The 25,640-nt window shown below is 43.8% G+C and overlaps 1 protein-coding gene and 1 long non-coding RNA gene across 2 annotated transcripts; one reads left to right on the top strand and one right to left on the bottom strand.

The window, feature by feature from the left end:
* The first annotated feature begins 1,531 nt into the window (after positions 1–1,531).
* On the top strand, positions 1,532–10,412 carry LOC143821996 (uncharacterized). Its single transcript, XM_077306578.1, has 6 exons — positions 1,532–1,664; positions 3,555–3,682; positions 6,848–6,918; positions 7,578–7,676; positions 8,925–9,029; positions 10,234–10,412. The coding sequence occupies exons 1-6, from the start codon at positions 1,584–1,586 to the stop codon at positions 10,248–10,250; spliced, it is 501 nt and encodes a 166-aa protein (XP_077162693.1). The 5' UTR covers positions 1,532–1,583; the 3' UTR covers positions 10,251–10,412.
* A 4,305-nt stretch (positions 10,413–14,717) lies between these two features.
* Positions 14,718–24,899, bottom strand: LOC143821999 (uncharacterized). The gene is made up of 7 exons (XR_013226009.1): positions 24,671–24,899; positions 21,656–21,783; positions 20,387–20,457; positions 19,249–19,344; positions 18,166–18,267; positions 17,082–17,110; positions 14,718–15,104 (listed from the first exon to the last, which is right to left on the bottom strand). It is a non-coding gene; the product is annotated as an uncharacterized LOC143821999 (long non-coding RNA).
* Between the last annotated feature and the right edge of the window lie 741 nt (positions 24,900–25,640).

The raw sequence follows: 25,640 nt of genomic DNA, 5'->3' as shown, positions 1-25,640 counted from the left end.
TATTCCAGAGCAATCTCTCTTAGCTAAACCCATGAGCTTTGTTGTCAAATCTTTCCCGTACTATATAAATTTTAGGATTATAAATGAGAACAGCTTATTAATCAATTGTGTAAAGCAGTGGTAGTCAACCTGTAGTCCTCCCGATGTCCATGGACTACAATTCCCATGAGCCCCTGCCAGCGTTTACTGGCAGGGCCTCATGGGAATTGTAGTCCATGGACATCTGGAGGACCACAGATTGACTACCCTTGGTGTAAAGTACACTGGTTCATTAGCAACACCTTGGCAAACATGTTTTTTCAACACTTTGAAGAATGCATAACTTACAGTCTAATTTACAGTCTAACCCCTTGGTTTCAATGGGCTTAGACTAGAAGAACTGCATAGGACTGTATTGTTAATCTCCCAGTTTAATTTTTCACAATTAAAAAAAAAAGCATTTTCTTCTCTCATAGCTTGACACACATGCTTTCCACTGCTGAACAGCAGGCAAAATTCAGGAGGGGTTTTCTAGCTTCAACTGTTGAATTTTTGACCAGATTGAGAAGAAGAGCTGGGTTTTTTATATTCCCATTTTACTACCCAAAAGAGACCCAAAGGGGTTTACAAACACCTTTCCCTTCCTCTTCCCACAACAGATACCCTGTGAGGTTAGTGAGGCTGAGAGAGTGCTAAGAGAACTGCTCTGTTAGAACAACTCTAAGAGAACTATGACTGGCCCAAGTTCACCCAGCTGGCTGCATGTGGAGGAGTGGGGAGTAAAATTCAGTTCTCCAGATTAGAGGCTTTTGCTCTTTACATCATACAAGCTCTCAGTCTAAAATTGGTGCCCAGCTCCTAATCTGCACATACTGGTTACTTTTTTGAGAATCTAATCCACAAATAGAGATACTTCATAACCGTGATAGGAAACCAAGTTACATGAGTCATCATAGCGTATAAAATTAGATCCAAGACTCAGGGGGCAATGAAGAAGGAAAATGACACCAAGGAGATGCAAGTAGCACACATGAGAACAAACAGCTCCTGCGAATTGTACAAATGTGTCTAGAGGTCAACCCCTCCTACAGAGCCTTTTGTCTGGGTTGTGAAGTGGTGCTTCTGTGTATCGAAACAGGAGAAACTTTCATACTGAATGGGTATGAAAGTGCAACAGCCCACCTGCTGTTTGCGATATTGACTGTGGGCAGGGGGACCAGGAGGGGATGAAGACTTTGATCATGCAGAATACCCTGTGCATCCCATGATGCTAAAATGCATCATGAACCCATCACCTGTACAGTTCGAGCGTATCTGGTCACAGGTTACTTCACTGTTCCTGCAGAATGTGCTGTGATAAACAGAGTGTCCTAGTCTTTCAGAGTTTGCAGGGAAACATTATTTCGGACAAAGGAGGTCTGTTATCTGAAATCTCTTCCTGTTTTGTTTGTTTTTGGGGCAATGAGTTCCTGGAGATGGATTTGCTTGGATGAACTTTGGGAACGCAAACTCAGGAATATAAAATGAGGCATCCTTGAGGAGCAGAGATCTCTTTCATCCTTGCAGCCATTGCCTAACAGGTGTGAACAGAGACCTTTGCAAGGATGCAAGGTACACTGATGGTTGGAGTGATCCTTGCATGCTTGCTTCCTGGTGGAGATCATCAATACAAGCATATCCAAGCGGTAACACTGAGTCTATCTTTAGCCAGAGTTTTTAGCTCAGATAACTGCCATGAATATCTCTGGGTGTCAAGGTTCTCTGGATCTATCTGTTATGAATTTCAAAGGGGCAGCCATGGGGTCTGTGAAAAACACAAATGTGTAATTTTGCAATCCTGCTTTGTTGTGTTGATGATTGCATGTTCTGCTCCGATTACTTTGTTTTTAACAATGCATGATCTTACCTGAACCTCAATGAGAGAGGCATACTGTAAATAAATAAGGTGCTTTCCTCAGCTGGTAGAAACATATGCATAGATAATTAAAGAAGAAAAGGGGGAAGAGGACAAGTTATTAAAATGTGAGTCCAGAATGTCAACAGTCAAGAGATACTTACAAGAAGGGAACCCTCAAGGACTCATGGGCCCCTCTAGTTTATCATACTCTGCAACATATCTTTGTGTTCCTCCCCCCACACAGCCCCCACAATTTCAGTCCTTTTCCTGATTCCTTCTCTGCCTATCACCTCCTTATCTCATGCCCCCTTACCACTTCCCTTCCCATCCTGCTCCCTTCCAGTTTTTCTAGTTTTCCTGTCTCCCTCCAATCCCCTTTCCTCTCCCCTTTTGCTCAACTTTTTCTTCCTTTGGACCCACCCAGCTTTTCTTCTTGACTTGTCTCACTTGCCTATTCATCCCCCTACAGCACTGAAGTGAAGCTGCGGTAGCCATTTTAGATTTGCCTAGGCAATCCAGAATAGCCATTGAGATCTCATGAGGAAATCCTGTAAAATGTTGGCATTTAAAACTTTTCCTAACAGAATGGTGCAGAAAGGTGTTCATAAGGGGAAAGGGCCATTTTTCTACACTGTGTCTGCATTCTGAATCTGAAACAGAAACAGGATAATTACACATGATTCAGAATGCAGCTCTAATGTAGAAAAATGTTATCCCATCCATAAGAAATGATGCAGTGATAGTAGAATAATAAATATATAATAATATATATAGCAAACAGATAATATGTCCTATACACAATGGTATAGTCCATATCCCTAATGCACACTTTTCTGTACCATTCTGTTATAAAAAGTTTTAAAACACTGACATTTTACAGGACATGTGACATTATCTTGTCCCTGTTTCAGATTCTTATAATCTTAGTCCTGTTACATTGTTTATTAGATGTCCCATCCTAAGAATTGCATCCGTGTATACTGTGTAATCTACCCTCATTCTCAGTAAAAAGGCAGACTATGAACACAGGATGGAATATATATTTTTAAAGTCCTTCATTGAACTGTGTTGAACTGTTATTATGACTTTGCATTGCAACAGTATCTAGCTATAATAAACTCAGATACTTTGTTTGCCAGGGATGAAAAACCACCCCAAGGTGGTGTGAAGCCAGGGCATTTTCCTATGTTAATGCTAGTCATTCACATGGTGTAAATAAAAGTGGGCCAAACAGTCCATCTTGTTTGCAGGCTTTCTCTCCTCCCTTGTATCTCTTACATGGTTAGCTCCTTCCTTGCTCTTCCCCCATGCACACATTGGATAATGCACTTTCAAAGTGCTTTTGTAGCTAGATTTTCCTGTGCAGAACAGGATAATCTACTTCGAAAGTAGATTATCCTGTTCTGCACAGGAAAATCCAACTACAAAAGCACTTTGAAAGTGCATTGAAAGTGAATTATCTGACATATGCAGAATGGGCCCAGACTGCAAGAGGCAATTGTTTCTCACCTCTATGGACATTACAGAAGAAGACACACATGGAGACAGTCCCTTTCTGCTAAGTATGAGCAGTCTTTCTCTGAATCTTTCGGCAGGCATTGTTGCCTGAACAGGCATTAGACCGCCAAATTGCATCCATGGATAGCATCTTTATAGTAAAGTGTCCTCTTCTCTGCAGTTTGAAGGAGTATGGTATCATACTGGTGAGCTTGTGAATGGAACTGGGCGGAATGAACTTGATTCTGTTAAAATAAGAGGAAATAATGGACAAGGTGGAGGCACAATGCTTGAAATCCGTCGTATTCGGTAAGTTCCCTTGATTTTTGTGATCATCGGCTTCCTTGTGAAATCCACTTGTGACTCCTGGAGTGGGGGAACCACCCACCAACAATCCTCATTTGCAACAGCTGAAAATAGAGGTGAAATTTAATTTGATGCTGTTTCCTGCTTGGCACATTTTGACAATGACTTTTCTTCCTTGGTTTGCAGACAGAAAGCAAATATTGGGTGTGTAGTGGAGGCATATAGCATTTTGTGAGAGACTGTCATGGTCCTGAATGCATTCCAGTCTCTTATAGATGACCTCCATAAACAGCTAAACTCCATAAACATCAGTGCGGCTCATGTTATTAGATCTCCTAGGGACATTCGACTTAGTAGATCGTGAACTGTTAGCACGTCACCTCGTCAATGCAGGTATATGGTGATCAGTCCTAATATGGTTGATCTCCTTCCTCAAATATCAAGGTCAGAGGGTCACTATCAGCTCCAGTGTGGAGGACCACATCGTGTGATTCTCTCCCCAATATTATTTAACATCTTTATGTGCCCTTTTGTGAGCCTCTTGTGACGCAGAGTGGTAAGGCAGCCGTCTGAAAGCTTTGCCCATGAGGCTGGGAGTTCAATCCCAGCAGCTGGCTCAAGGTCGACTCAGCCTTCCATCCTTCCGAGGTCGGTAAAATGAGTACCCAGCTTGCTGGGGGATAAACGGTAATGACTGGGGAAGGCACTGGCAAACCACCCCGTATTGAGTCTGCCATGAAAACGCTAGAGGGCGTCACCCCAAGGGTCAGACATGACTCGGTGCTTGCACAGGGGATACCTTTACCTTTACCTTTACCTATGTGCCCTTTACCACAGCTGGCCTAGAGGTATGGGCTTGGGTGTCACCAATATGTGGATGACACCCAGTTCTACCTGTTGATGAGTGACCACTGAACTCCCCACCTGAATCCCTGGACAGGTGTTTGGGAGCTATGTCAGAATGGCTCCAGCAGAGCCACCTGAACCTTAATTCCCTGAAGATGGAGGTCCTGTGGCTGGGAAGGAAAGGACTAGAAAAGGAAATGTGATTTCCCTGTCTTGATGGAATACAACTGAAAGCTATGGATACCATCAGGAATTTGGGGGTGAACCCTGACACCTCCCATTCTATGGACGTGCAGGTCACAAGAGTAGCTTGACAGGCATTTTTTCCATCTATGCCAAGCAAAGCTACTAGCACCCTACCTGGCCCCAGAGCACCTAGTCACAATGATCCAAGTGATGGTCACCTCCAGGCTGGATTACTGTAACTCGTTTTATGTGGGTCTACCCTTTATCTTGCTCTGGAAATTACAGTGGGTACAAAATGCAGCTACCCATGTCCTTACTAGGTTTCCTTGGAGATCCCATATTCAACCTGCTCTCCAGCAGCTGCCTAGGGGGCCCTATTCACAAGGTTCACTGATGGTTTTAATGTTTTTTTTTTTTAAGAATGAACTGAAATAGCTCCTAAAAATCATTTTTTAAAGAAAGGAAACCCATTATAAAGCATTCCCTTTACTTCAAAAAGGAAATTGTCAAGCTGGGAGGGAAAGGGCAGGAGAAAAGACCTGGGCTTATTATGCATGTATCACTTTTCAACTCAGCCAGTTCACCAACCCTTTTAAAACATCCTTTAAAAAATGTTTTTAAAACATTCCCATTTATACATGTGCTGTGATACTGCATTGGTTTTTTCCCAGCGATTATGTACTTTAAAAAAAGTTTCCATGGTAACTCTGAGAGGGGGATGAGAGTCTGAGGAGGGAATTCCATTGCTAGGCAACATCATTCACATTCCAACTAACATCTGCAAGTAGCATTTCAATTCAAGCTGGTATCTTTAAGACAGAGAGCATTGGTCTGTGGAAATCAAGCTATGAAGGGCTGTTTTATCGGGAAAATCACTTCAAAGTGGCTGTCAGAGAGCCACCTGGAGTTAAGGCCAAACCCCTTCCTTCCTAAGAAAAAGCCACGCGGAACACCCAGGCTAGCCTTGGGCTATTACGGGCAATGGGGGACTGAATCAAATTGCATATATACCTGACAGCTGACACTGTGGAAGCAGAAATCAGCAGCATGCACCTCAAGTCTCCCCCCCCCCCCGTCACTACTCAGAGGTATAATAAATGCCACAGGGTCATTTCTACCAATTTACATAGCAATACGGCTTGGTCGCCTGTGCAAACGGCAAAGAAAGAATATCAGCAACAGAAGCTTTGAGCTCCCATTGGTAGATGAAGGATTGTGAGCAGAAAAGGGGAGGAGACCAAAAACACACTGACATATATGCGTCAAACAAAGACTATTCTCATTGCCATAACACAAGAAAAGTTGACTTGAAGCTGGTTTCAAAAGCCTCACTGATAAAACGCTGATGCAACAGTGGGCAGCATTTGCAATGCAAAACCCAAAATAACACAATGGGTTTCGCAGTGCAAAAATGGTACCACATTAAGAATTGAAAAATAAGACATCATTTTCGGCAGTCTGTTTGCAAGTCTTCCGTGATACATAAGACACCCAGAAAGGGGCAGCCATGGTGAGTGTTTCTCCTCTTCTATGCGTAAAGCACATGCAGACTGTAGGAAAGGAGGAGGAAGCTTAAGGCAAGGACAGCTTGTTTTTACATCTACGGACATTAATGCTCATCACATTACTTAAGGGGGCTTATAATGTAGGGGGAAAGCTTTCATAGCATAATGAAGGCAACACTAAAATGCAGAAGTGAAATCCCAGCTTCTGCCAGAAGCCAGTCAACAGAGACTAACCAACAGCTCAAAAAAAGGAAGGGAGGAAAAATCTTGGCAATCCATTTTTTCTTATTAGCATGCAGAGTTAAACTCTATGATATGGAAAAGAAAATCCGAGAAAGAAGGTAAGTGCAGAGGAGATGCAAACAGGATGTGGATTAAAGAGTTACTGCTTCAATTCAGTTAGAATCAAAATTAAACTGCGAACGCAGAAAGCACCCTAGCTGGATATTTACTGGAAGAAAGTGGGTTGCAGAAAAGAACAGGAGTCCGGGTGTGGGGAAGAGAGCACAATAGCTCTCATGTCCTTCCCTGTCTTTCCTACCCTAAAAGTGAGGTGTAGAGGACAGAAAAGTTTGTCCTGCATTCTGGATTATCTAAATATCTTGTAATGGAAGTTTTTGTTTCATTCTAGAAATGGAAAATGTGACCAGGATGTAATATTTTTGGCACCAACTAATTATATTGATGAATATGAAACTATCTGTAAGTAAGAAATATGAAAATGCAAGAATTGGGGGTCCTGGGGGCAAGGAGAGGCCATCTGCAGAGTTCTTCCACCCCCTGCAACCTAGTGCCCGCTGTATTCTTGAATGCAATGGGCTTGCCCCCTTGTCTGTAAACTGCGTTCCGCATCTGTAAACTGCATTCCGCAGTATAAATAAAAGGCTAAGGGGTGTGAGGGTGGGCTCAGTCCGGGATGAAGGGGGCAATCTGGAGGCGCGCATAGCTAGGGGCCAAGGGGCCAATCTGATTGGGCCCTCACCATGACAGACCAGAGTTCCATCCAGTCAGGAGGCGCAAAGCATCTCCCGACCCGCCTACCCAGCACAGCCAGGGGCAATCTGGAAACATGGCTACCAATCTGCTCCTGCCTACCACAAGGAGAGGAGGTCAGTAGGGCTGCCAAGGGGGATGAGAACAGAGGCTTGGACAGGATGCACCAGCCCTTTTTGCCCCAAGGCTGTCCTAACTGTCATGTCCAACTGCAAATTGTCTCAGAACACTGACAGAGCTAGCAGGAGGCTGGTGAGTGTGCTCCCTCCCCCTCCTTTTAGGCCTGCTGCAAAGGAGCCTTTACCAGCCCCTGGAGGCTGGAGAAGTGTCATTCTAACCCTCCCCCCCCCATTCTCTTTTCATTGAAGGGCTCAGCAGAGTTCGATTTCTGGAGGTGAAGTTTGACCAGTATTGTATCTTGCATGTTGCATTGCGGCATTACGAGTCCACGTTTTTACATCTCTTCAGTACGTGTCATGGATTACGACAATGTAGTATTGTGATGAATAAAAATAAAGTACACACATCCTCCCAAGAGCTCTGAATAGTGAACCAGGAGTGATCCTCCTGTGATCTGACAACATGGTTGTCATTGCTATGTGACATTGCTTTACCAACTTCAGCCAAATCATTGATTTCAAAGTTGGTTTTCAGTAAAAGGCATGAAAACATCCAGAGAAATACATTACAGTAGTAAGCAGAGTGACCAAAGTAGAAAACAGAGCTTCCGTGAAAATAAATAATGAACTACAGAGTTCTAAAAACAATTTATAATAATCTGTATTAAATATCACCAGTAGAAAGTTGCATTGTAAGGCAGTTTTGCTCAACAGCTGCTTTATCACATGGACCTTCCATGTTATGATCGTCTCAGGTGGGTAACTGGAGAAAATGCACTGCAAGGATAGGTTGGGGGGATTCTGTTCATCATTACAGCATGATAGAATTATTGGAAAAATTATTGGAAAAATTATTGGGCTCTTCCTGACCTTGGCCATTCTGCCAGCCACCGTTGGGCTTGGATCTTGAAGCAATAAGGCGGCAGGATTCATGGGGACTCCTCCCATCCCATATTGGATAAGAAGCAGTAGCATGCAACCCAGGACCGGTTTATCCATGTAGCATGTGCTATGGGCCCCACACTTCCAGGAGCCCTACATGATGCCTTCCTCCCATGGATCAGTGTGGTAGTTTCGCTATCCCCCCCTTTCCCCGCAACCCTGTATGGCATGGAAATGTTAGGATTGCAGCATCAAAGTGCTGGGGCAGGAAGGAAGGTGGCTGTGTTGCACACATGCATCCCTAAGAAGGTGAAGCACCCCCTGCACACACATGCTTTCTGTACCACAGTGAGGAGGAGGAGGAGGAGGAGAAGCCTGCTTCACCCTCCTCCATCCAAGCCCAGTCCCTTTCTTGCCTGCTGCTGCTTCTTTCTCTGTGTCCTGCGCTCATGTTGCCTCCACTGCCCCCCCCCCATATGGGACTGCAAAAGAGGCAGCAGCAGATAAAGAAAGGGACCCACTCCCCCTTCGCTCTTTCCAACACACTCTTGACAAGGGTCTTTAAAAAACCCCTGCTTTGGGCTTTTCCCAAGTCATCCACCATGCTAAAAGTGGCATTCTATCCTGCCCCTTACCAGTTCTAGCAAATCAACCAGTAGTGCTTGTGCAGCCCAGTGACTTCTGTTATTAACAAATCCTTCTTTGGTTCTCAAGCCAGGGCACAGCAACCATCAGATGCTGACAAGTTAAACTTTGAATTTTATGTCGGAATTATTATGAGAATGGATTTTAAGCAGATTGTCTACCCAAGTGAAACTGGTAAGAGCAGCTTGACTCCTGGGATTTATTTGGCTTTGGCCTGAGGGAAATGAAGACCAATGGAAAAGCTCCCATCTATGTAAACTGAGGACAAAAGAGGAATCTGGGTCCAACTTTCCTTGTTGAAAAAAAAAGGACAGCTCGGGGGACCAAAGCAATATGGAATTTAGCAGAATTTGCTTCTGCTTTGGTAGCAAATTGGCAGAGGATGAAGGAAAAGATCTGAAATCTCAGAGCTAGGATTGAGCAGGGAAAGTGACCCCAGAGGAGTGTTCCTCATAGCCTTTCTTGGGTGAAATGAGAAGTCTTTTGATTGGTTTGACCAAGTGTCAATAAAAGACTAACTTAGCTTCCATGTGCCCTTACCAATTATAGATTAAGACCTTTTGTAGAGCAGAAACAGGAGTTCTTTAAAAGGTCATTTTCACATTAAAGTAAATAGCTATATGCACTTCAAAAAGTGCTAGGGATTTTATTTATTTATTTATTTATTTATTTATTTATTTATTTATTTATTTATTTATTTATTTATTTATTGTTCAGTTCTTATACCGCCACTCTCCAAAGGTCTCGTGGCAGTTCACAAGATAATAAAATACTGAAAATTCCATTAAAACCCCATAAAAACACCCCTTATCCCAATTAAACAATTAAACGTATGGCGATCACTTCCTAAAGAGAATTCTAATCTCCCAATCCCCTCTCTGAGGGCCAAGTTCTCTTCTGGTTGGAGCGGGGAGCCGAGTCTAATCCTGTATTACATTACATCTGTGGATCCTCTGATGGTAATGCCGAGACTCTGCCCTGGCCTCAACCACATGCCTGGTGGAAGAGCTCCATCTTGCAGGCCCTGCAGAAAGCTGGTTACTCTGGCAGGGCCCTCAGCTGGTCTGGGAGCTCATTCCACCAGGTTGGGGCCAGGACCAAAAAGGCCCTGGCCCTGGTCGAAGCCAGGTGGATGTTAGAACATGTTTATAGGTTATGTGGTTTGCTGGTTGCAATCCTGGTTCATTGCTGTGCCTTTAGCAGCAAATTCATTTTCAGAAGCTATTCACAGAAGATATTTACAGAGGTAGGATAACAACCTACGTTTCCAAGTCAGGAGAAGAAGTCAATAAAACTGTGGGCATTCTTATTAGAATCTTCTCTGTGGGCCAATTTTTAAGAATCTTATTAGGATTATGATGTCTCCTTTCTTCTACAGATCTGTGCCCTTGGTGACATGCAGGTCGGTAAAATCCAAGACACTGGGAGTGTGATTATTGCTCAGTGATTAGGACAGCTAAACCTGGAACCCAGAATCAGCATTGTAAAAAACTGATAACATTTGGCAACTGTTTTTCAGAAAGGAAAATAATACCAAGTAGGTCTAAGAACTAATAACGCCACATCTGTCCTGATGCTTGCTATTTGCAAAGTTACCGTATATACTTGCATATAAGCCGACCCGCATATAAGCCGAGGCACCGAATTTTACCACAAGACCTGGGCAAATTTATTGACTCGCATATAAGCTGAGGGTGTGAAATGCTCTATCATCACAGGCTCTCCCATCTAGCATTGCCATTCCTTTTGCCATTGAAGGCAAAAGGAAAAAAGATCAGAGTCCCTCAGTTAAACCATTGATGAAAAGGCATGCAACCCCCCCCCCCCATCTACACCTATTTAGAAAATAACTTCATTCTTATAGTATGGTAACTTGTAATCATTGGCAATGGTTATATATTGAAAGGTAAAAGAAAAAATTGTCAAAATTGTACAGGGTACAGATAAGGAAATCTGCCATTCCTAAACATACAAGTAAAATGATTAATGTGAGTGAGATCATAGCCCATTATCAAAGCAGACTATATCCAAGTTGAAGGGCATCATCATGCATGGTGTACAGGGACAGTATAAAGGTAACATACATTACAGAGAAGTAACATTTGATGTGGGTAAAAATTACCGGAAAACAATTTTATAAATCTACAAAAGAAGCAAACCCAACAGCAGCAACAAAATGAGAAGACCAAAGGTGTCCCCCATGTCAATATATGGAAACAAAACACGCAAAAAACAGAATAAAGAAGCATATTAATCAACCCCCAGTTTTGGCCTCTGCAAAGTGGTCTACTTGCTATGGCCAAGTAAAACATTTGACAAAATGGCTCTTCATTGAAACCTCCTTGTAAAAACCTGACTCAGTAGATCAAAACACAGTACAAGAAATTGGGTTCCATTGAAGCTCATAAAAATTTACCACTCTGCTGCCAAACATTGTCTTCTGTGAACACATCACATGGTGACCAGTCAATTTTGACTGAGTGCTAAGGATTTTACCCTCCCCCCAAACACACACCATCATCACTGGTTCAAGACTGGTATTCAAGGCTGATCTTGATAACAGGTCAATTGGCTCATCAGAATGCATACCATTACCCATACTCCTCTTTGATGACCTCATTGTACCTTTAAAGCTCTATCCAGCTTGGGATCAGCATACATTAAGGACCACCTGTTCCCACAGAACCTACTCAACTATTACAGTAATCTTTACCAGCCCCATTCCCATTTGTGATACTGTCATGTGCCATGCCTGTTCATGCCAGTTTGGTCGTTTCCTCCTGGGCTTGAGTAGTACTTCTAGTGTGTGCCCCTCCCTAACTGCGCATCTGGTTATTTTCTTGCTCTTTGAAGAACCTTTGCTTTGTTGTACAAATGTCTTATCTGGTTGTTCCTGGTCTTAATGTAAACATTTCCTCTGCTTTGGCCTTCAGAAGAAGAAGAGTTGGTTCTTATATGCTGCTTTTCTCTACCCAAAGGAGTCTCAAAGCGGCTTACAGTTGCCTTCCCTTTCCTCTCCCCACAACTTAAGGTGACCAGAACTTAACATTGGTAAAGCGGGACACCATTGACCGGGGGGGGGGGGGTCTTGATTCATATTCATTATTTTATAAAATCACAGTTAAACACAGTTAAAACATTAATAAAACCTTGTAGTGTTCCTTTGTTCCTGCCCATTAGTTAGTTGATCCACCTCCTGGTCCAATATAGGTAAAGGTAAAGGTATCCCCTGTGCAAGCACCGGGTCATGTCTGACCCTTGGGGTGACGCCCTCTAGCGTTTTCATGGCAGACTCAATACGGGGTGGTTTGCCAGTGCCTTCCCCAGTCATTACCGTTTACCCCCCAGCAAGCTGGGTACTCATTTTACTGACCTCGGAAGGATGGAAGGCTGAGTCAACCTTGAGCGGGCTGCTGGGATCGAACTCCCAGCCTCATGGGCAGACAGCTTCAGACAGCATGTCGCTGCCTTACCACTCTGCGCCACTCTGTATATTGGTCCAATATACGGGCAATAAATAAGGAGGTTATGGCAGCCCCGCCCTTCTAAAGAATCCCTCCTGGCTCCCACAACAGATGAAGAATGGACCATTGCCTATAGTGGGTTCTGCTCCTCTGCTGCCACTCTTGTTGCCTCAGTCCTTTGCTGCTGGCTAGCCCCAATTTACTCACCAATTCTGGTGATTGTTGAGACAAGGGAAGCCCCTTATTCTGAATCACACTGAGTTTCTGAGGTCCTCCCTGGATGGTTCTCTTGGCACAGTTAGGAGGCCTCTGTCTCCTCTGAGGTAAGTGTGGGGGCTTGGGTCTGACCCCAGACATCAGTTTGGTAATTCTGCACTAATGTCTGGACACAGTGCAGAGAGGGGTAAGATCTCCATTTGAAACGGCTCTTTGTTGGCTCTCATTTAATTCAACGAGACAGCCCAGTATTGATGGTGGAGACAGATGATATCTGCTACCACGTTCCTATTCTTCAGGAGAAAAGGGAATACATTATGTGGCTATACAGTTAATGTAAAAGATATTGAGGCTTTGCTACGCTTCTTGAAATATTTTTGGCTTCCTTCAAGAATTCTTTAGGAGTTTTGGCACAGCTGTACATTAGATGAAACCTAGAGATTTGAAGAACCCCCCACACACATACACACATACTACAGTGGGCTGCTGCTGTCAGAATAATGTTCAAAGAAGAGCCATCTTGTCAAGTGTGATGGTGAAAGACTGCTGTCTCAGACGTCAATTTGATCAAAACCGTGTTTTGAAATATCGCATGTGAATTTTGCTTGTCTTCTTTGTAAGCCTCTAAGAAATACCAACATGAGGAAAGGGGGAGAAACATGGGACAGGATTCTGAAGACCCTCTGAGAGGTGGCCTAGATGGGTTCCTCTTGAACTAGGGTGGAGAGAAAAGATCTCTGAAGGAGACCACAGAGATTGGTTCACAGGTGAGGATGAGGAGGGTTTGGGTGAGGCATTGCATTCCAACTGGGTCATAAGTATCCATTTTGAGGAAGAAATAAACACTATGAATGGCTGAAAAGCAAGAGAGATTGCTGTGCTTTGACAGAGACCAACCTTTCCCTAGCTCTTAGTGAAGCTCTTGTTGTTCAAATGAAAGGACAGAAGCCCTGAAGAAGATACCTGACCACGAGTATTACAGCATCAGGGACTCTGCTGGAACATTCCACTTCGCCTCAGAAGTATGGAGCACAAAGCCTCAGCATTAGAATAAGGTCTTTATTTAGGCAGTTTTGAACTGTACAGAGAGTGAGCACTCTGTCATTTCCTCTGCTCTACCAACAAGCTTCCCAAAGACCACAGAGCACTCTTCTTGGTCTACAGGAACCTTTGATTAGGCAGATCCTTGTTGTTGCTGTTTTGTTAGCAACTTCTCAGAGTAAGCTTCCAGTTTCCATCTACTTTCCGATCTTTAAATCAGAGGAAGAATAGAAGAAATGTTCCAGTACATTTTGATCTATTTCCATTTGGTCTTTGACCATCTCTAACTGGAAAATATATGGCATGAATGTATGTTTGCAAACTGAGCTTCAAAAACCAAGGAACAGATACCAAGGAACAGATTTCTTGTGCAGTGGAAATTTTATGAATGCACTCTGGGACTGCAACACAGTCCTTGGCTTGAATGGTTTTCAGAAGAAAACCATTTAATTGGCAGAAAAGAAGCATATTGTAATAAGAAGAAAGCTAACAAAACTGAATAGTTTTTATTCTGGGGTTTATATGCTTTTTAATATATTGTATCCATAACTCTGCACCTAACCTTGAGGTCTAACTGATCAAAAGTCAAGAAGTGTCATTCCTGGTTAGTATTGGGATAGGAGACAATGAAATTCCAGGTCTGCTATTTGGAAACAGGCAATGACCAACCCCTTATTCATCTTGTCCTTGAAAACCCTGTAGGTTCACCATAAGATGCCTGCAAACTGATGGCACTCTTATCTTACTTTGCCACTTCAACACCTGAAACAGTCCATTTCAATTCTCACTAGAATAAATTTGTCTTGTTCTATTGAACTTTTAAAATCTTTTATCTTGTAAAATCACTGGCATTTCATCAGTTTTTAAGCTCTTTTCATAGAATGCATATTCTTATTAGTTTCCCTTTAAGATAACTTTAAGCAGTTATCATCCCATTCCTTTGTGTGGTCATTTAAACTTCACTTGTTTGATTTGTTGTTTGAGGAATTCTGGCAGAGGCTCATGGGAATTGTAGTTCATGAACATCTGGAGGACCACAGGTTGACTATCCCTGCTATAAAGGAATGAACCTGAGTTTGATGAATCTGAAACATATATCTTGCCAGGAGATTGTACTTTGAATGTAGCGAAATAACAGCAGTCTTGCTAAGCAGTTTATTGATCTGGCAATTCAGTAGTACAGGTAAACTTAAAACTTCACATTATTCAGGAAGGTGTAGTCTTGGAAGGGAAATACAGGAAAAGACCTTCTAAACAGAGGCTTTGTAACTGTTTACAAGAGGTGTAGTTGGTGAAGTTTATGAGAAAGGAAACAAGCAAGGAAGGAATGCAAAAGGAATAAAGACAAATCTGTATCTCATGTAGCATTTTATAAATGTACCAAAAATGGTGTCGGAGAAGAATCTTTGGGTGTTTTTGGTTGGGAAAGCAAAGGGTAGGCAACTGAGGCAGGAAATCCATTCGGAAGAGCAAGTGTCAATCATCTCAACTCCTGAGATTCTGGATTTCAGGGAATGTTCTAATTTTCCTGCAGGAGAACAAACAGAATTCTGAGGATGCTTCTTGACTGTTAGGCACTCTTATGGGTCATAGTTCACTGGTAAAGGTCTTGTGCAGAAGGGCTAAAGGGTCTGTTTCCAGTAGTGAGAAAAAATTTCATCTACCAGGGGCAGTAAGAATTCACAACACTGTTGCCAGTCACAAGAGATAATAAGTACGAACCCACAAGTCTTGCTGGAGGCATCTCATTTCTGCCCCCTCTGCCACTATTTCCTCTTTTCCTTTCCTGAAAGCCCCCATAGCCTCTCCCCTTCTCCTGCTCCCTTCTCTCCTTCTAAGGTTGCCAACCTGGAAATCTCTTGGAATCACAAAGGCTCTCACAACTACAGAGGTCAGCTCCCCTTTGCATTGCCAGCTGTACACTGAGAAATTCCTGAGATTTGGGTATGAAGCCATCGGAGGGTGAGGTTTGGGGAAGGAAGCAACTTCAGCAGGGAATATGTCATAGAACCCACTCCCCAAAGCAACCATTTTCTCCAGAGAAACTGATCTCTGCTATTTGGATCTCTGTATTTCTGGATGATCACTACAACCCTCCATCTTAAAACTCCACCATTTGCAGACCAGGAGTCTCTCCATCTCCATCATGACCTGAAATATGCATTTAGACAGCTACATGCATTTCTTGGAATTTTCTAATTTGTAAATGTTGGCGATTATAGCACTTTGAAATGTCAAATGTGAGCTCAGTGTTCTTCTTATCCCACCCCTGGAATGGGGTGCCCAGCCAGGAAGGTCCAGAATGCACTGTGAAGGGAACCAATGCTCTGGCTTTGGGTCTTCTACAAGTGGGAAGCAGTAAAATGAATCCCCAGGGTCCACCTGGAACATATTCTGGATCACACAGGCTCGGTGCCTCCTTCACTTTCCAGCCTCAGACAATCCTGTCCTCTGGGAGAGTGCCACCCCTAGCTTGCCCTTGCAGGAGCTTGCTTTTGACAGCTGAGCAAAGTGGGATCACTCATGACAGAAATGGCCCCAGGAGCAGTTGCCCACCGTCCCACCCTTGTTGGTTTTGAGGTGACATGTTAATTTATTAGGATGTTGTATGTTTATTACTGTTTTCCTATTTGTCACAGCTGGCGGGAGGTAAGGAAAAGGAGCCTGAATTGGATGGGGGAGAGACAAAAAGTAAAAATTAGGTCTCCCCTGGTTTGGCAGGAGCCTCAGAATGAGGCAACAAAAGGCCCACCCGGATGGGGAGGCCCGAAGAAGTAAACAGGTAGACTGGAGTGGGCTGAGGAAGGTCCATGCCTTCCAGGGCACTTCAGGATGCCGGATTGGGGTACTCAACAGCAAGGGTTCCCATGGCCCAGCCGGGGTCTGGGCAGGAAAGCCCAGGGTGCTGTTTGAGTAACCTTTGGAAATTCCCTTGCATGCCAACACTTGGTTGTTAAAAGTTACAATAAAAGCTGTGGCCTTTTTGCCAAATGTTTCAAGAAACAATGGTGAGCATTGTCATTTAGCCCCCAACTGCAAGCCTGCAAATCAATGGGCACCAACTTTTGAATTTCTTCATGGTTGCCACCCTAAAACACACCAACCTGAGAGTAAGCCTCACTTGAACATAGGGGGCATGACTTCAGAATAAACCAAAATAGGATTGTCCTGCAAGTCACTTTAGGAACCACATGCTAGGGTGAGAAGTAGTGTACAAAGAGAGGGATCGCTGTGGTTATTTTTTCCCAGCACCATTTTTGCTTCCCAGTTTGCTGACGAGCACTGTTTTTCAAAACAGACCTGAACATTACATTTCAGTTAAACAGGTGCATGGATTTCTACTTTGTCAGCTTTTCCGTAGAAAGCCTATGGTCTTGGTGGTGCTACTTTTCTTGTAATGTGTGAAGGCTGCGTGTTTTGACTGGTTTTTCTTTTACAGCCTTGGCTGTACAGTGTAGGATTCTCTCTCCAACAACACTTGGCCTTTCCATTTCTGGGAACTTACCTGTACTTAGTAACATCATGTGCATACAACTGTGGAAGGAAAGAGATCTGGTCATCACAGCAGACAGTAAAAAGCTTCATCTGTAGATGTCAGCAAGGAAACCAGCACGGGAGTGTGCTAAGCTGGTTTTTCCAATCAGAGGCCCTTAAGAGTGTGCAAGGAAACACCTTGCTTCCCCACACAGTCACACAGCAGCTGCAGGGAATGTCATTTTAAAAATGGGCAAGAACATAATGTAGCTCAGAACTGTGATGTGGAGGGACAAGGGATTTCTGCCACCTACCTACACTTTACTGAACCACAATGCCCTGGCAGGAAGGTATTTGCAAAACTGGAGCTGTACACAAATTAATTTGCCTAAAATTAGAACTGTATGCTGAACATTCTTTGCACACAGCTCCGAAGTTATGCAAATCACTTTCAGTCGAGCTTCCTATCTCTTTAGCTTTTCAGTGTAAGAATAACAATCATACCTACAAGCTGCCTTAAGCTTGAAGTGGAATTATTTGCCAGACATTAAGAGAACTGTAATGCCATCTCTAGAGCCTCTTGTGGCGCAGAGTGGTAAGGCAGCTGTCTGAAAGCTTTGCCCATGAGACTGGGAGTTCAATCCCAGCAGCCGGCTCAAGGTTGACTCAGCCTTCCATCCTTCCGAGGTTGGTAAAATGAGTACCCAGCTTGCTGGGGGGTAAATGGTCATGACTGGGGAAGGCACTGGCAAACCACCCCGTATTGAGTCTGCCATGAAAACGCTAGAGGGCGTCACCCCAAGGGTCAGACATGACTCAGTGCTTGCACAGGGGATACCTTTACCTTTTAATGCCATCTCTAGAGCAGTTTGAACCCATAAACCTTAGCCCCCACATCCATAGAGCAGTTGTACATTGCTTTATGCAACATGCACCATTCCTGTGTGAACATATGGATGTCTTTTTCTGATCAAGGGGAGCGTCTTAGCAGGACCAGCTGCTCCCCTTCCTCCTCCTGCCAGCTGTTCAAATGGCCGAGAGAATCTACACTCATATCATGGGTTTTTATTTCCCTCAGACAACTGGATGCAAATGCCACAGATAACTTCTCTTACCTGATGGTATTTTATACAATATTTGATTCACATTAAATCCCAGCATACTGGCCAGGTTCCTGTATTTATTTGTCACGTTCCGTGATGCTCCTTGTGTTCTGCCTTGAGGACCAAGGAAAGAGGCTTGATGAAAATAATGATGAGGGTAGGACAAAACAAGATGCTATGGATTTGAACCCCTTATCTGTTTTTTCCCTCCATGCTCAGTTGGTTGGCAGTGGAAACTAAAGGGGCTAACAACTGGATAGTAAGGCCAATCTATTTCTAGCTGGATTTGGACCAAGAAGTTCAAATCCATGTCCCGAAGCCATGAAGCTCACTCAGTAAGCTTGGATACAACCAAGCCTTGTCTGTCTGTCTGTCTGTCTGTCTGTCTGTCTATATCTATCTATCTATCTATGTTAACATGATGGCGGGCTTTTCATGCACCTTTTATTGTAAGTTATTGTTAGTTCTCTGGGGCAGGGATAGTCAAACTGCAGCCCTCCAGCATTTGCTGGCAGGGGCTCATGGGAATTGTAGTCCATGGACATCTGGAGGGCCGCAGTTTGACTACCCCTGCTCTACCTTTTATCATTGGTGTGTGTATCTCACACAAAAATTTAGAATCCCTACTCATGCAAAATATCTGAAGCATCTTAGGGAAAGTAAAATACTTGTGGAAACACCTGTCTACTGTCTTGATCTATATATTGATACACATTCATGTACTTTCATTGGATGCCCCCTAAGGTAAAAATCAAAGGGAATTTGAAACTTGTCCTCAAACCATCCGTGTAATTCTGAATGGAGCCAAAAGTGTTCCAATGACCCTAACAGATGCCCTAATTTGTATATGTGTGAGCCATGCAATTATATAAGGGTCTATATCTGTATGCCGTTAAAGGAATTTGAAATTTGTATCCTTGTATGATTTTTTTACACGAAGAACATGATTTTAAACAATCAAAACATGATTTTAAACAATCAAAACATGATTTTAAACAATCAAAACATGGACTTTTTGACATTTTTAATTTACACCCAACACATTTTATTGTCCCATAGACTGTTAATATGCTCAATTTGATCAACGGCACTTACTTATAAGATGCAGACTATAGCCATCATCCGTGACAGCATAGACAATAAAGTAACTTTCATAATCCACATCCATTATGCATGCTTCAGCATGTTTAGCTGAAATAGAAAACACCCATTACATATATAATATATCATTTCTCTCCGTACAGGTTCCAGAATTTGTAGCAAATGGTCAGATTATGATCTCCCTTTTTCTGTCCTCCGGATGAGGAGATGGGTTAAGCAGACTAGCACATTTTGGTTTTAAATAATGATGATTAGAAGTTTACATTTTATTTAATTTATATACTAAACTGTTTTATTTGTTTGTTTGTTTACTTATTTGTTTTTTGTGTTTATATACTGCCCTTCCTGAGGACTAAGGGTCATAAGAATGCACTAAAACATTATCAAGCAAAGTCAAATAATACAGATTTTGGTTTTAAATTAAGATAGTTAAAATTATCAAGCATCATTAAAAGAGCATAAAAATGATCAAGCATCATTAAAAGACCCATTAAAAGGTAGTGAGGAGGGGATAAAGTGCTTGCACAGGGTATCTCTATAGTTACTTGGATTCATTTGTTATATCTGTTTGATGTATTGATTTGCACACATTGAGAAGCCAGTTCAACCACCACCACCACCTTTATTGGCATAAAAATAAGACAAATCAGAATACAATCCGATGCCTATGAAACTGGAAGTCCATGGATATCTGTATATTCTTAGCATGTCAAAACATCAGTTTGCTGTTCTGAATCAAGGTTGTGTATTTAATTGGTTTGGTTTTGACATTCATATTTCCCTTGGTCCTCTCTGATCCAAAAGGGTTAAGAAACCATGTAATAGTCTGTCAAACCTGTTGATCGGAGGCAGAAACAAAAAGCCTATGCCCCCCCCCCCGCCAATGGCAACACCTTTTCCAAAACCTCTTCCTCTTTCTGAAGACGCCTCTTATCTCTCTCTAGTTTGTAAGTCAGAGTCCAGGAGCACCTTTAAGACCAACAAAGATTTATTCAGGGCATCAGCTTTCGAGTGCAAGCACTCTTCCTCAGACTTAAAGGTCTTAAAGATGCTACTGGACTCTGATTTTATTGTGCTACTTCATACCAACATGGCTACCCATTTGAATCTAGTTTGTAAGTGATTCACTTACTTGGAATGTAGAATACACCAGGCTTTTCTGTCTGTAAATATTGTATTCTAATCTCATCACATTGTCCATATCTGAGTGAAGGATATGAAGCATATATGTTTAATAATGAAATTTAAAAAGACATGTGGTCTATAAAGCTTCATGCTGCACATGGAAAAAAAGAAATGGAGAAAACACTTCGATCTCAAAGCCATCCACGATACGTTTTTACTAATGACCTTGTTCCTGGGATAGGCTGACAATAGCTTAAGTTTTTGTATTTACTTCAAACTGTTGAAGCCAGTCTATATTTGTTAGTATTGTTTTATAGTACTTGGCATTTGGCTGTATTTAAAGAAAGCCAATCCAAACTTTTGTAGCCTTTCTCCCTGCGTTCTGTCTTTAAGCCTCCAGTCAACATCCTAAACACACTGTACTTCCACTATCGACAGGCAAGCCCTATGCCGCACTATGCCGCACTTATTCTGCCGCACTTATTCTGACCCCTCAAGCAGAGATTCTCGCCTGCAGGATCGACACCGGACACCAGACACTCCTGGAAATCCAATTCCCACCTGATGTAGTAAGAAAACAGATGGAAGGAGGACAACAAAGGATAACCCACTACAAGGTTGGCCTGAACAAAGCAACTTGGGGGTCACATACAGTTCTCAGTTCAAACCAATTCAACACATCATTAACGACAGGGCCAGTTGATCCATGTAGCACATATAGCCAACATGTGCTATGGGCCCTGAGCTTTCAGGGGATCTGCACTGTGACTTCCCCCATGGAACAGGGCTGTAGCTTCTCTCACCCTTCCTTCCATCCTTTTAAAGACATTTGGACCGTTTATGCACTGGGAACTTCAATGCCCCACCTCCTGTGCAGGAGCACAGATCGGGGGCGGATGAGGTGCACCTGGCCAAATGCTCCCCCATGTGGGTGCAGGAAGAGGGGGGGCAACCTGCCATGACTAAAACTCCAGCCTGCAGCCTGGAATGAAACCTCCCGTGTGTAAACGGTCTTAGAGTGACACCGCTTTCTATTGGTGGTCCCCCTTTGCCCCCTGTCTGGTTGCTCCCACTGCAATTGTACTCAGCTAGGGCCCCAGGAATCCTTAAAATGGCTCTGGTGGTGTGGGCCCCATGAATCTTTAAACCACCCCTGATTAACAACCTACAACCTATGTTGCTATTTGGTTTGCCCACCCAACAAATAGACAGACTTTATGAACAGATTGCTCTTTGCAAAGGAAGCTGATGACTGTAATAACACAGGGCAACTTACCGAATGTACAACTTCTTGGCAACCATATTTCCTTCTCCAGAAGGCATCACTTTATGCCTAATGCGGGTTACATCTGTTGGCTTGCCCCTTCTCCAGACTTTTGCAGTTTGATACCAGATCCCACCAATCTAGAAAGAAGAGCTCAAGATCAGTTTGTTATTCTAAAAAGCAATCTGATCTATTTGTGCATGTGGAAGCTGAAATGGTCTTGTGGAAAAGAGATCACAGTGAACCGGAGCATGCTTTGGATCAAGCCAGTATAGTAAGGAGGATGGTGATAGACCCTGGAGGTCCCTTCCAATTCTATGATTGATAAAGGAAACATAAGAGACAACATCACTGAAGAAGTTAAAAGCAAATATTGGGGAATATATTTCTACCATAACGCCAATTGGGTTACACATAGGAATTATGCAATCAGTTCTGCAAAAATTAGCTCCATGGCAATTATATTTTTAAATACTAGAGGTAATCAATATGTGCCAGCAGCCCTTAATGTTTCTAATTTGTAACTAAGTGCTCAATTTGTATCAATCCATTTAAAACAAGCTGTTGGTTAAAAGACTCTAATCTTTCCTGTGCTGAATTCTTGGAATTCCAACTATGTCCCTTACATAATCATATGTCTAGAAGACTTTTGGAATCATCTGTACACCGCCCGTGGCGCCGCGGGCGCCACGGACTAAATAAAACAGTAAGGGGTTCTGAGGCGGGATGTGTCCGGGATGAGGAAGGGTCCGGATTGGACCCTTCCTCATGACAGACAATCGGAGGGACCAATCGGCAGGCGTGAAGCTCCTGCCGATTGGTCTCTCTGATTCCCAGCAACTGTGAGCCGCGCGAAGCGCGGCTCGCTGTTGCTCCCGGCCTGACGTGGCGAGAGGCGCGAAGCGCCTCTCACCGCGTCAAGCTGCCGCCTGAGGTAGCCCCCACCACAACAAGAAGATGGCCGCCGCCGAGAAGACGCCGCTCTGGAGCCGCCTGCCTCCGCTCAAGGGAGCCCCTGGCAGTCGCGCGGAGCGCGGCTGCCGGGGACTCCCTGGCCGGCGGCTTGACGCGCTGAGAGGTGCGAAGCGCCTCTCGCCGCGTCAAGCCGCCGGCCAGGGAGTCCCCGCCGCCGAAGGGCACACCACCGCGTCCCACAAGGCAGCCTACGGCCAAACATCTCAACAGAAAAGCCTCGGGGAAGGGGCTGGGCAGCGTCTGGGGAAGGGCCTGGCCGGCGTCCTCGGCCATGGACTTCCACCTCCACCCGCAGCGCGAAGAGAGGCGCAGAGAGCCCGCCCGCGACGAAGTCTGTGCTGCCTTCCCACAGCCGGACCCCCGAGCCCAAGCAGCAGCAGCAGCAGCAGCGGCAGCGCCGTCCCCCAAGCCAGCCAACAGAGCAATGAAAGCAACATAAAGCCTCGGGGAATGGCCTGGCCATCAGCCACCTCTACGGGGCCGCGTCTCCTCTCTGCTGCCCGCCCAACTCGCTCCTCCTCCTCCACCCACGGCGCTCCGAGAGGGGCGCGCAATAACAACACTCACCTTCCGCTGGTCCTCCTGCTCCCTGTCCCGCTCTTCCCTGGGCCCTTGCATACACGCCGCCGACCTGCGCGCCCTGCGCGCAGCCCGGTTTGCCAGCCAAATGAACCAGGCATGCGTGGACTCACGCGCATGCCTGGTTACTCATGCTGACGCCCCCCCAACACCCCGCCCCCCTGCTCCACCACGCATGCCCGGACTCCCCAGCATGCGTCCTTCCCTTCCCTTACTCAACGCCCCCCCCCTCCAAGCCGCGCGTCTTCACTGCCTGCCTCCAGGAGCTTCCTCCCAACATCTCAGGTAGGACGCACTCGCCCTATGCCCCTTTTAACGCCCATTTTTATAAATGGGCTTATTTACTAGTAGAATAATAGAGTTGGAAGGGACCTCCTGGGTCATCTAGTCCAACCCCCTGCACTGTGCAGGACACTCACAGCCCTGTCGCTCACCCACTGTTACCTGCCACCCCCTTGAACCTTCACAGAATCAGCCTCTCCGTCAGATGCCTATTCCACCCTGTTTAAAAATGTCCAAAGATGGAGAAGCCGCCACCTCCCGAGGTAGCCTGTTCTACTGAGAAACTGCTCTCAGGAACTTCTTCCGGATGTTTAGATGGAATTTCTTTTGCATTAATTTCATCCCATTGGTTCTGGTCCATCCCTCCAGGGCAAGAGAAAACAACTCTGCTCCACCCTCTATGGCAGTCTTTTCAATACAATCAAATTCTGGCTTTATGTGCATTTCAAATCTGACTCCAATAGTCACATTTCCCTTATTCTAGCTGAATATCAGTCATCTACATGGTTAAGAAACATTGAGGGGAAAATTAAATCTTTAGCAGTCACTTTACACTTCCTGTATTTGCTACCTGAAATGTCTGCTTTTGATTTAATAAAACTCAGACATAGAACTACAAAGCAGTAAAGCTAGAAATAAGCTTGGGGAACACACCAAGTTGTCACACCCTAGCTGCATATTTTTATCATTCACTCATCCTGCAATATGCTAGGCTAGAACTAATGCTTTACCTTCTGTTCCGTTATATAGGAGATTTCAACCAATCCTATCTTTGGTTTGGCTTTGCCTTTGTAGGCAATGCTGTGTAGAATCAATCACCTTTTTTTTTCATTGTCCATTCCAAGCTAGATTTCTTTACATGCTGCTTTGGAAAAGAGAACAGCATTCTGATCAATGATTTTGGCATCCCGGAATCCTGTTTTAACTGAATCCATTGCAAAGTTGTTACACCTTGAAATAAGGTGTTGTGAATGCATTCCATCTCACTTGAAAGTAGATATTGGCTTTTGTCTACTCTGTTTCCATTGCAGTAGGACCGTCTGTATATTGCTTCCTTATATTGTGCCTCTTTTACATATACAAATAAAGTCTGTGCTGTAGTAGTAGATATACTGAAGGCTCCTGTTAGGAGACTTCCATTAACTTTCTGGGCTTTCTTATATCTTTATTTACAGACCGTTTGGTGCTTACCCTTTTAGTATCAATGTCTATACATCCAAAACTTTCAAAAGTCTGAGCTCCAGCATGGAACAGACAAATAGATGTCAACAGAAAGATCAACGTTGCAGCTTTCATCCTGGCAGTGTGTCCTTCCTTCACACCAGTTGGGAGTCGATGCTTTCAGTGGCTCTTTGGTTCTGCCTCACTTTAGATCCCTCCTCTTATAGTCCCACGCTCATCCCCTGATCCCCAGGAATTAGTTAGACAAACAGGTTCTTTTCAGAAGTAATGGGTTCTGCTCAGTCTGGAAACAAGAAAAGAACGTTCTGAGCTTTAGAACTCTCAGGAAACACCTTGTGGGGAGAGATGCCCACAGATGGATCATGATAGTCTGGCAAACCCTTGGATGGCTGGTTAGAGATCAGAAGCTGCAGAAAGCCCTTTGGATGTGGTCCACAGAGTCAGGACATTCTGCACAAAGACTTCAGTTCACCCAACTGAAAACAGATATAAAGATGTACATCGTGTTGCTCTTTCTTGCTGATAGCTGGATAAAGCCTACTACATTTTTTTTTATAATTTTATTATTTATTATTATATAAAGCATTTACAGAGAAATTGAGAAGAAAAAGCGACCAGCTGATATGGTTTGCCATCTCTTTTAACATACATATTCAGTTCCCATCACATATTATTCCTAATCTAGGAGTTTTTACCATTTTTCTTAGCCTAGTGATTGTTAATACATATGAGAGTATGATCTGTTATAAGAATACATTCTGTTGTTATCTTAAATGATATTAGGTCAGTCTCCTTCATAAATTGGCCCTGACCCAAGAGTTACTACTTCCGTCTTGTTAATGCCTATGAAGTATGGTTTGTCATCCTCTTTTAGCATATATATTGACATACATATTCAATTCCCATCGCATATTAATCCTGATCTAGGAGTTATTACCATCTTTCTTAGCAAAGTAGTTATTGATACATATGAGAGTAT

This window comes from Paroedura picta, chromosome 12 (assembly GCF_049243985.1).
Source record: "Paroedura picta isolate Pp20150507F chromosome 12, Ppicta_v3.0, whole genome shotgun sequence".
NCBI lineage: Eukaryota > Metazoa > Chordata > Lepidosauria > Squamata > Gekkonidae > Paroedura > Paroedura picta.
This window is presented reverse-complemented; position numbering and strand designations above follow the sequence as displayed.

Bases quoted from the DNA above. Each gene is read 5' to 3' on its own strand.
- LOC143821996 (XM_077306578.1), top strand. From the start codon at position 1,584: ATGCAAGGTACACTGATGGTTGGAGTGATCCTTGCATGCTTGCTTCCT. The intron at 1,665-3,554 runs GTAACACTGAGT...TCTTCTCTGCAG, and splicing joins AATACAAGCATATCCAAGCG to TTTGAAGGAGTATGGTATCA. The intron at 7,677-8,924 runs GTACGTGTCATG...TTGGTTCTCAAG, and splicing joins CACGTTTTTACATCTCTTCA to CCAGGGCACAGCAACCATCA.